The 12,018-nt window shown below is 38.4% G+C and overlaps 1 protein-coding gene across 7 annotated transcripts in view; it reads right to left on the reverse strand.

Moving 5' to 3' along the window:
- PMCA (plasma membrane calcium-transporting ATPase 3) overlaps positions 1-12,018 on the reverse strand; it is a 111,925-nt gene that overhangs the window by 14,778 nt on the left and 85,129 nt on the right. For all 7 annotated transcript variants that reach the window (XR_016365827.1, XM_089835372.1, XM_089835371.1 and 4 more), the window contains 10 exons: positions 7,945-8,115; positions 6,892-7,094; positions 6,689-6,824; positions 6,254-6,602; positions 5,736-6,180; positions 5,467-5,661; positions 5,207-5,398; positions 4,927-5,140; positions 4,626-4,837; positions 3,203-3,493 (listed from right to left, as the gene is read on the reverse strand). Coding sequence is in view for 6 of the 7 variants with exons in the window: in XM_089835372.1 (XP_089691498.1) it covers positions 3,203-3,493; positions 4,626-4,837; positions 4,927-5,140; positions 5,207-5,398; positions 5,467-5,661; positions 5,736-6,180; positions 6,254-6,602; positions 6,689-6,824; positions 6,892-7,094; positions 7,945-8,115 (2,408 nt within the window). In the remaining variant the exon portion in view is untranslated. The remainder of the gene's footprint in view (positions 1-3,202; positions 3,494-4,625; positions 4,838-4,926; positions 5,141-5,206; positions 5,399-5,466; positions 5,662-5,735; positions 6,181-6,253; positions 6,603-6,688; positions 6,825-6,891; positions 7,095-7,944; positions 8,116-12,018) is intronic.

Consider the following 12,018-nt stretch of genomic DNA (forward strand, 5'->3'; position numbering starts at 1 on the left):
TAAACCTAATGTTTCTTTAAATTTAACTAAACAATGGGGGTAGTGAAGACAGAAATGAACTCGATTATCAATAAAATTTTGTATTGAAATATTATTAAAAAGAAACGCTTCGTTTTGAAGAATACATATTGTTCTGATATTGTTTCATTATTAATAAAATTGCAGTTATGGCGACGCTGTTTCTATAAATACGGCATACTTTACCACAGCCCACTTAATCACGCGCAACACGACGCAAGCTGCTCGCGCTACGACTCTGTAGACAGAGCAAACGCCAGTCGCGAGCTACAGATGTTTTCAACAGAAGGCGACATAGTTTTATTCCATTTTTGAAACATTGCCGATTTTAAAATAATACTAAGGGTAGAAATTAAAAAGTAAATGCCGCCCTGTGGTGTCCCTAACATGCTGGGTAATCTTCTACATACGAATTTAACCTTCGCAAAGACAGGTAGGGACCAATCGGAACTGGTTCACGAGGGTGAAGGTCAAACCCTCCAACCATCGACTATGGGATCATCTAGTGGCATTTATTTAAACTAAACCACAGCCGAGACTTGATTTAAAGTTTAAATTCTACAATCCTTTAATGTGCTTGTTTACTGAAGTATTTCAATATTTTATAAACTATTTCTGGTGATTATAATAATACCAATACGAAATGGTTAAACAACTTCGCATTTTCTGTCTTCACGCTCCCTTAAACTTAAGAAACAGGGACATACATTAAAACTCCTGATTATATTTTTCTTTTAAACTTAATTAAAAGGGTGGTTTATATAAATATAATAATTAAAATATCTATTTTAAAGAATTTTATAATTAAACGCAAAGCAAAACTTAGAAGCAACTATGCGTTTAATTGTAAATTCTTAACCAAATCTTACGAAGCTGATATTGCTTGAACAAGTTTAAAATAATAAAAGAACTTAATTTAAACGTCAATAAGCATGCTCACAGCGAGAAAATATTTATACAATATATATATAGTTTGTAATATACATATAAAAAAATCTACGACGTGAATTTGAAATAAATTACTCATGCTCAGAATTAAGCGCAGATTCGACGAAATCTTTTCGCAAACATGCGATATAGCTCAGCCAAGGCTTGGAAAAAAATAATTGTTTTGCGAAAGCTGTAAAGTTCTTATAAGCGTGGCAGAAATAATTTGTTCTATTTTAGAAAACTTAAAATATCCTTTAGAAGCTAAAATAGGCAACACCATGTTCAAAATTGATGTTTAAAACTACTAAATCAGCCATTTTCTTTTTATTTATTTTAAATTGTACAGATCGCATGCCTATACATGTTATTTTTTTCTTTTTACTAAACTTCACGTCACTAAAAGGCACAAACATCATGCAATCAATAACTTTTAACAATTTGTAAATGCTGTAAACATCTTTTATTTTACCAAAGGAATTGTAATTTTTTTTAATTTTTCATTTACTGATCGAACTAGCTAGTTTATCACAATTATAAAATTATTTTGTACCAAAATTTGTCCAAAATGACGAAAAGCTTTCGTATTTTGGATCAGTTCTCCCGTTACCAAATTCTATTATATATTAATAATATTACTAAATAATTTAACGATATTGGTTGGTGTAACCTTTAACCCTGCGGTACAATTCGACGGGGGTAATTTGAAAGTATTACATAAACATCAATTTTGAAGAATAGTCATCCATTTTTTCGTGGTTTGAATTCGAATTATCCTGTATTGAGATTTTTTAAATATCTAATATCAAATCTACTTAATATTATTGACTAATCTAGGAGTAGTATTTTGATTTTAGTTTGAAAATCTATTGGGGTAATCAAGGAGATTATGAATGCATATACCATAGTAACCGACCATTAGGCCTTGGCTCAGTTTAACCGGCACTTATAGACCATTTAAGGTGGAATTCATAAAAGTCGGACGCAACGCAATTTAGTACAGGCAAAGGCAGGGCGTCGTGCGCAAAAGGCGGAAGTTTGCGCACAACGCCCTGCCTTTGCCTGTACTAAATTGCGTTGCGTCCGACGTTTATGAATTCCACCTTTAGAAGGTAAACAAAGGGTTGTGAACCCTCAGTATCAGGACATACTTGGGGCTACGCACTCTCATAATATATAATCATAAGTTCATGAGATATGTTATTTAAGCATGACACTACCTATACTTCGTAATGCTAGTAACTTAGTGTGAGCTAGTTTGAGAACGACGCAAGAGTTGACTACATTCGGTTTTGCTGTCCATCTTGCTATTAAGTCTGTACCAAGCCTTTGACAGCGCCTTACGAGGCGTCACTTTACCTCGAATCTATGACCTACGTCACTTCATGACAAGCTCCCAGTAAACAGTACCAAACTTATGGAACATATCTTATGAGCTTATGCTATAATGCATACGAAGCAGGCGCCAAAAACAAGTGTTTAAAATCGAAATGGTCTATCTCTATGCCTAATTACGTAATGTGCGTGAAGAGAGCTATGGTAGGTTACAAATTAAACCCTCTTTGCCTGTAAAGTTATCTTCAGAGATAAGGAGACAACCAACAAAGGATGACATCATGTCTCCTCGTTGTGGTAGCTTAGTATGCAAACTTTTAGCAGTACCTTATCGAAAACACCTGCAAGATGGGGATGTACGCTACAACTTTCTCCACAATAATCGAGCACAAATAATCGTGTTGTCTACTTAGAGGACCTAAAGCGCAGATGCGACTCTGTAGAAAAATCTACACATAAATCCCCACTTGGCCGAACGTTTGCGTTAAGGTTAAGGGTTAAGTCTAATCCTAGATTACCCAATAGTTATATCAAACCAAAATCCAATACCATATCTTTAATTAGAAAAGTTAAAATTCTACTGAAGTTGGTTAGTTCATAACTGGCGATATTGGCTATAAAAATTCCTAAAAACCTTAAGTTAAAAATCTGTAAATTTGATGCCAATTATAATTCATTTTAATTGAATTGTATAAATGCAAAAAAGCTTTTGAAAAAAGAGTGAGATTTGGTGGGATATTATTTGAAAAATTGTACTGAGTAAAATACGTAAGAATAAAAGTTAAAAAAGAAAAAAATGAAAAAAAAAACCTAATAACTTTTCTGGGCAGCAAAGAAAAACAGTGCTAGTTTTTGACAAAGACAAAATATCGAATAGAAAACGTATTTTTTTTTTTCAAAGGAAAGTTTGGTTTTTTCCTACCTGAGTCTGAAGGCGCGTCAATCCTCTGATCCAAAGTATTTGTCCTGTGCGTTTGACGTCTTGCGATATGGAGCCGCTGCTCCCGTCTTCCGCCAGCGAAACCGCTTGGTCTAGCTCTTCCGGCGAGCCAGACCCCCAAGTAAATGTTTTGGGAATGCGCTTGGTGGGGATGGTAGTAATGAGCTGGCCCCATACCATCGTACCGGCGCCAAAGAAAATGCACCACAGCCACTGATCTAACGTCAGAGCCGTTGTTGAGAAGGCACGGCCTCCAAACTGTACAATTACCACCTGAAAACGCGACCAGAAAAACCTTATTTAATAGCGTAGTAATTGTAAAAATAATCAACAGCACGTCATATAATCCGTTTCTATAATATCCTTAGGCACTAAACCTTTTTCTACCACCCACTTCTCTTTATCGAATTTAATAATACTAATATAAGCTTTGTCTATGAAGGGATGTCCACACTAAGTGTGTGGCTTGTTCACAATGCATAAAGCTAACCGACAGCACCCTATACTAACTATTACCTTTAACCTCAGCAAGTTTTGATGGAACTGCGGACAAATTCCTTTTAACAAGTGGGGAGAAAACTCGCACACTCTACGCAGAAGTATTTGATCCCAGATTTTCACCCGGTGCCACAGTCCGGGATCAAACGCGGGATCATCCTGCTGCGAAGCGAAAGCGCTAAGCCACCCCACCCTTCAAGGTCTACTTCTTCAACAAGGGCGATCGCACTGTGATATCAATTTATCATTGTTTTGTGCCTTTCACGCCCACTTCATCAAACCCAGCCCATATCACTGATCAACGCGTGGTTTGTTAAGAAATCCCTGACTTATCGACTTATCAGTTGATTTTTTACTGAAAAATGTAAATTCCTGACCATTTCCCGCATTTTTCAAATGCCCAACTTGTGCATGTTACATAAGAGCCCTGACAAACTTCTTCCAAAATTAGCCTTATTCCTGATCAGCGCCACCTACCCATAGCGGCGACTTTGAGAACTACTGTAATCGGAAAGCCAATCAGATGTCGCTAAAATATGGTGACGTCACTGACGGGCACTCTCGAAGCGGGGTTTTACCAAAATGACGTCACCAGATTTTGGCGACATCTGGAGTGGTTGGCTTGCTGATTACAGTAGTTCTCAAAGTCGCCGCTATGGGTAGGTGGCGCTGATCAGGAATAAGGTTAATTAACTGTGCTACCACCTTGAAAAACTGTGCTGGCATATTTAACACTAACAAGTATTTTCAATTTTAATTAAAATTACAAAATTAGTATTGAAAATATAGCAACTTCCTCACTACCAAAATGGCAAGAATAATAGCGAGCAACATGAAGTCGTGTGTCATACATATATAACGACACGCTGCCAAATCAATTAAACAAAATGAGATTGTTGAAACATACCTGTGAGGCAGCCGTAATAATTAAAATGCTATAGAAGATGGGATTTGTCCTTAGGCCTTCAAATATGTTCCGCTCCCCATGAATCTTTCTAGCGTTAATCTCGTTGAACAATGTCATCATGACAAAGGTGTTGAAAATGATGGTAAAATGTTGAGAGGGAGGGGCGTGCAAAGAAAGATTCAAACCCGAGTCAATGTCAAAAATTACATGACCTATAACGGAAAAAAAAAAAAACAATATATTAAATTAGACGATCATTTTAGTAAAACATTAGCGGAGTTTCAATGGTTACGAGTCTTACCAACAAAAAGCAGCGTGAAAATCACAATAAGTTGGTAAACGGCGTGCCCAACAATGTTTTTCATCATGGTTCTGGAGATTAGGGGTTTGGTACGACCGTAAGGTCTTCTTAAGAGCAAATCGGCAGTGGGAAGTTCGGTGGCCAATGCTAGGGAAGCCAGGGTGTCCATAATGAGATTTACCCATAACATTTGTACAGCTTTCAATGGACTGTCCTGTTTTTCATACGCGAAACCATGTTTTAGAACCAAATAAGCCTTGAAGAAACTAAGAATCTTTACCTCAATAGCGCAAGCTCCGACAAAAGCAACAATAACTGCCACAACATTAACAGTAAGCTGAAACTGTAAAAACTTCGCGATGCTGTCGTACACGTTTCTGCCCCACATGACAGCTTTGACGATGCTACTGAAATTGTCATCAGTCAAAATGATATCAGAGGCTTCTTTGGCTACATCCGTTCCGGCAATGCCCTTTAATAAAATTATAAGTTTAACGTCTTGGAATATAACACTCGAAGATAGTCATTTTAGAAACATACCATGGCAAAGCCGACATCAGCTTTTTTCAGCGCAGGACCATCATTTGTTCCGTCACCTGTCACAGCGACTACTTCCCTATTGGCGCTAATTTTACTCTCGATAATACCTTTAACAAGAGTATATTTGTCCTGAGGCGATGATCTGGCCAAGACTCTCAACCTGGGCCACACTTTGTCTAGGAGGTGTTGTTGAACCTAATAGCGTGAAAAAATTAGGTTTTAGCCTCAGCAACTCACCTTATTGAGTACATAGTATGGCAAATATTTACCTCATCATTGGCGTCTCGTATCCTGGCATTGAACTCTTTTCCTTCAAGGACTAGAAAATCGTCACCCGGTTTTATGATACCACATTTGAGGGCGATGGAGCGGGCGGTGTTGACATTGTCGCCAGTCACCATGCGAACGGTGATGCCCGCCTTCTGGCACTTCTTAATTGCATCAGGAACCTCCGGTCGAACTGGATCTTCAATGCCGACAACCAAGAGGCAAGTCAAATCTCTAATGATCGTCTCTTCACTTTCCCAATCCGGTTCACTGTCGTAGTGAACTTGATTCGGCTCCGCTGGGCCAGGCACATAATCTTTGTACGCAACGCAGATGGTGCGAAGGCCATCGCAAGCCATGGGCTCGATGACCGATTTTACCAAACGTAAAGATTGCTCGGGGCTAAAGACCTCGAGCCTTCCCTCTGCTCCCATCGTGAAGCTGCACCTATTTACGTCAATACAATTTGAAGCGACATTAGAACACTCAATTATACACTGGACGCTGTGGTCAAACTTACTGTTTTAAAACCATTTCAGAGGCTCCTTTGGTGAAGACACGGTACCCGCCAGTTGGTAAAGGTACAACGGTACTCATCGACTTTCTGACCGAGTTGAAAGTATACACTTTGAAGAGCTTCTCCTCTGGCATGTCGTCTCTGATTGCCTGAAAATCTCTTCCCAAGTCCAGGACGTAACCCAACAGGGCACATTCAGTCTTGTTACCCACTTGCTTCGGCAACTCTCCGGGGTTTTCAGGAACCATACATCTTGATGTATAAGAACTATTGATGGATATTGAGCTGACTATTTTATCCACAACGTGGGTTGGTATAGCTCCCCTTGGAGGAACAGTTTTGAAGTGCTCCGCTGGTAATCGAATACGGTTAAAATTAGTCTTTTAAGAACTAACTTGAAACGCTTGAACATTGCGAATTCAATACGAAATTACTTACAACACGTGTAGCTTTGTACCACCGTCATACGATTCGTAGTGAGAGTTCCCGTTTTATCTGAGCAAATTGCGGTTGCATTGCCCATAGTTTCGCAAGCGTCTAAATGCCGCACTAAATTGTTGTCTTTCATCATTTTCTATTAATGGAATTGAGTTATAAAAATGATGGATTTAAGACAGTAATGGCGTTATTTGGGGGCATACCTTCACTGAATATGCTAAGGCCAATGTTACTGCTAATGGAAGACCTTCTGGTACAGCAACTACGAGTACAGTGACTCCAATGATAAGGAATTTCACAAAGTGCTGCGTGTAATACGCGCTCCAGGGTAATTTGTGAATAACAAAGGTATCAATCGCAAACCGAATTATCAATATAAGTACTGTTAGGATAGCGATAGTAGAACCTGAAACATTTTAAAAAATATTTAGAACAATATATTGTTTGGACAAAAATTTAAATTCCTTATAGGAATAACATGGTAATTTCCGGAATTATAGGATTATATGGGAGAAAAAATGTGTTTTTATAGGAAAATACAGGATTAAAAATGCTCATAAAAATCCTATTTTACTTAAACGAAGTAGAAAAGTATTAATACTAAACAACAAATTGGATTTTACTTTGAAAAGAGGAACATAGATGAAGAATGCGCGTGAGGAAATTTGTTTTCACGCTATAGGATCGGCAACTCCCCATCTCGAGCGACAGCTTATTCTGTATATACTCTGTTACAACATCGGTTGTCAGTACGCGCAAAGCTAGGTCTCTATGTAACCTAGCTTTGTGCGTGCTGACAAGAGACGAAAAACTCGCGGATATTAAAATCCTGAAGATCCTGAAGTTTTTTTGGTCTCTTGACAGCACGTACAAGGCTACGTTACATAGAGACCTAGGTTTGCGCGTGCTGACAACCGATGTTGTAACAGAGTATATACAGAATAAGCTGTCGTTCGAGATAGGGAGTTGCCGATCCTATAGCGTGAAAACAAATTTACGCACGCGCATTCTTCATCCATGAGAGGAACTTAAAAATCCTGAACTCAACAATTTCAATGTCTAGTCAAATGTGATCTCGATAAAAGAGCTAAATTTTGATAATTTATGCTAAACTTTAAGAAAACTTCGACTAGGTGAAAAATATAGGATATTATAGGACCTTTCATGAAATTATAGGATTTTATAGGACCACTGTGCTCCCTGCATCTAGATTTCGTCCTAAATAAATGTCTGTAAGCGTCCGAAAGATATATTACCTGCATAGCCAATCTGGATGGCTAATTTAGTGAGTTTCGCCTGTAGGACAGACTTTTCCTTGCGCGGATTGACTTCGTCGTCTTTCTTAGCAGGAGCTTCGGGCTCTTGAACGTGAGTGTTGGCAGTGGTGGCGTTCATTAAATGAGAGTTACCCGCAGGGGCTTCTTCGTCTAAATTTGCGATAATTTCGCAAATAACGCCGAAACGGAAACAAATTGGTATAAAATTAGTTTAATGAAAAATTTCACAACTTATCAAGCCGCGACCTTTTTGTAACAAAGGCTTTTCAAATTAGCCCATACCACCTAGCAAAAAAGTAACCGAATTAATTAGCCATAGCGAATAGCTGGAAATATACAACCCATGACACTACACCAGCTGCGTCTGACTTATTTTCATTTCTTCAAGTATGACTTACCAAGTGACTTATAAAACCACAAAATCATATATATACGGGAAAGTATAAGCTTACGGTAAATTGCGACTAGATATAAAGCGTTTCAATTCATACTTACAAGCCCAACACTTAAAACACAAAAGCCAATGATATATAGAAGCATGATATATATATAACATTAATTCACCACTATATAAAGTACAGTAACACATTTCTATTAAGTTCCCCTTTGAAAGAACACTTCAGTAATTCCCGAAATACCAAGCAATATTTGGTAGAGAAACCTTAAAGAAACCAATAGGAGCTGAAATTCAAAGAAGTATAAGACGCAAAAACCCCGTAAAAGCAATTGCACTTGATATTTAGGGATACTGCAGCAAAGACTTCATTTTGCGACTCGCATTGCAATAATGGCGGTTAATATAATTTTAAGTTGTTCAAATCGGCCGCAATTAAATCGTAGAAATACAACTTGAAACTAGTTATTAATTAACAACTAGTTGAATTTTTCTGATTAAATTCAATTGTGATTTGCTGAGTTCAATAGGCAGTGGCGTCGCTAGGCCTTTCCAAACTTAGCCCCCCCAAAATAATCCGTAAACCCTACCAAAAAATTGCTGTTAGCAACCTAAAATTCTGTAGCAATATATAAAAAATTTTCAATATCAAACAGTAAAATTTTGAAGAAAAAAACAGATGGAAACAAGTAAAATGTTTCATGTTCTTTCGAAGGGAGTCCCAATAGTGTGGACTAAAAGCTAACCAAAACTAAAAATAAACCTAAGACGTGAACCCACTATGCAATTTTAGCCACATCGTAGTATACGATAGGCTCTTAGTTTGACCCGAGCCGTAGTAGTACTGGCCGGGGTTTTCGCTTTCGTTATCGTCAGATTTTAGCTTAAATGGAACCAATAGTGGTAGCTGAGCTCAGTTAGAGATTTTATTTTAATTAATAATTTTTCACACCGCACCCGGGAATTGAACCCGGCTGGCTGGCGCAGCAGTAAGACACGCTACCACTGTGGGGTCGGACACTTCTGATTTTTGTTTAGGGTCTTTGAATTTTTTTCTTTTTATTCATGTGCTAATTAAATAGATAACGATGTGGCTACTATTAAGTCCCAGCCCTTGGGCCATCTTGTTTAATATTAAGTTCTTATAATAACTTTAAAATAGTTTGCCCAGATTTAGCCCCCCCAAATTTCAAACCCTAGCGACGCTACTGTCAATAGGCCAATCCATTAATGCCAAATAGTGCCGCTAACTGTGGAACGAGTCAGGTCCGGTGGTACGCCATAAAATGGGGGAGGAATACACGGGAAAATGGCGGGCGATCTTTCTGATTCATCAGGCCTACGCTACACCGCCCGCCATTTTTCCGACTATTTCTCCCCCCATTTTCTTCGTCCCACCAGACCAGAGTCGTCCCACAGTTATCGTAGCGTGCCTATTTCACTCATCCTTGTTCAGGTTTGCTTAACTGTTCCGCGGCTTGTTTTGATAGATTTTAAGTTCTCTTTGAGCTCAACTTAAAGGACCACAATAGAGTTTGAAAATTTGTTTAAATGCTTCAGAGGTTAAATTCACATTAATTGTAATTCACGCTAATATTCGATTTAGAATGAGAGCTCGCAAAACGAAGCTATCTTGGCCCTTCATAACCTAAGCAGAAAACACGCCATTTTTGCAAAACGAGTCTTCGAAAAGTGGATAGTTTTTCACCCTTATTTTACACTTCAAAGCATTAGCAAAACTCAGCGAGTACATAGTTTGGTTCAATCTAAACAACGCAGTACGATTTCATAGATTTATTATGCTCAGCCACCAATAGAATTACCAGCGTGGAAAGAAAGTTCTTTTTTTGGAAGCGAATAGCGCCCAATTTCAGATATATAATAAAAAGCAAGTACGCAAAGTTTCGTAAGCACATCAGTGTACGTAAAAAGCCCAAATTAAAAAAGTTTTGTATAAAAAAATAAATGAATTAAAAGAGTATCTACGGGAAGAAAACCCAGCGATACCATGCAGTAAACTAATCTCAAGTAATAAGGAGAGTATCACTACGTAATAATGGTACTTATAAACAAAAATAAATAACGGATGAACAAAAACATAAATTCTAGTGAATATTTTAGATATTCATGCACATAATTAGTACGATACGTTTGGGGAGTGTGTGTTAAGATTTAAAGCGGTTAATCCGATAAAGAATTGAAAACTGATTGTTACACTACGAATTAACACTAAACTTCATAATATGAGAAGTATACTATACTTGTCTTCGAGACAAGTGTAAGACAAAGCGGGGTAATTGTAACATGATTCTTCCCAACATCATTTTACATTTGGAGCAAGGTTATTAAACCGATTCACATACGCGAAGGATAAATAGTTCGCTCATCATTACTCAATTAGCGCTGCTTAAATATTTGCCAAGGCGCATGCGCTTATGGTCATTTTTGTCCCACGTCAAGACAATCAAGGTTTGTAGGTTGATTGCCGAGGAATTAGTACAGAACAGTTATAGAATTCACCCTAGCATGGTGCGATGCCCATCTGAAATTCGATGAGCGGGAGAGCATACAAAAAGGGGTATCACGCCTGGGAAGAATCATGTTAAATAACTGAAGTATTAAGAGGATACAGAGTGTCATCCTTCTATTATCCCCTTCTGATAATATCTATTTAACATATTTTAATAATTTCCCGAAAACTTCGCAGAAACTTGCATTATTAAATGGAAATACCAGTCCAAATAAGATTTGGACCGCTTTAAATCTTTACATGTAATGTTCCTAATTGTGACATTTGGGTGGTAAAAGGGAGGGTGTTTCGGAATTCCAACAAGGTGAATATACTGACGGTACTGAGTTATAAGCTTTCGGTGTTCACGATGTTACCCACCCATTTCCAAAACTCTGTATTGTAGACAATGTCGTAGTTAAAAATCATGTGCATTTATATCTAAAATGATTCGAAACTAAAGTTTGAACTTAGTTTTCCGAAGAACATAAAATAAAAGTGAATATATCAAAATGTAACCGTATCTTTATGGTTTCAGTTTGATAAATTAACTACTTTTATAGTTCATTAAGAGGACAGTGAATTCGACGTGAACAAATAAATTTTTTATACATTCCTCGTTGATTTAACAAGCCATCTTATCCTTTAAAAACCTACCAATAGATTGATGGGGGTGAGATTCGCGATTTCACTGGCTAGATATGAATCACGTGGTGCGTAAAGCATTAATAAATAAGAGATAGTGTTGGACCGAAACTTCTTTCACTAATAGAAAGCCATTGATATATTTATTTCCCAAGAAGTTAACTGCCTGCTAAGCTAGGAAAAGACTAGTTTTAGCTCCGCCCTTCTAGACGGTTTCCGATTGGTTCCTGCCATGCCCATTAGCAATGTAAAATTGGTTTGTAGAAGATTAGCCTACATGTTACGGGAGCCGCCGACACGTTCCGGGCGCCACGGGGAGCCGCCGACAAGTTACGGGCGCCACGGGGAGCCGCCGACAAGTTACGGGCGCCACGGGGAGCCGCCGACAAGTTACGGGCGCCACGGGGAGCCGCCGACAAGTTACGGGCGCCACGGGGAGCCGCCGACAAGTTACGGGCGCCACGGGGAGCCGCCGACAAGTTACGGGCGCCACGGGGAGCCGCCG

This window comes from Phalangium opilio, unplaced genomic scaffold, assembly GCF_054372755.1.
Source record: "Phalangium opilio isolate 3A_F unplaced genomic scaffold, DU_Popi_V2 ptg000041l_1, whole genome shotgun sequence".
Classification (NCBI taxonomy): Eukaryota; Metazoa; Arthropoda; class Arachnida; order Opiliones; family Phalangiidae; genus Phalangium; species Phalangium opilio.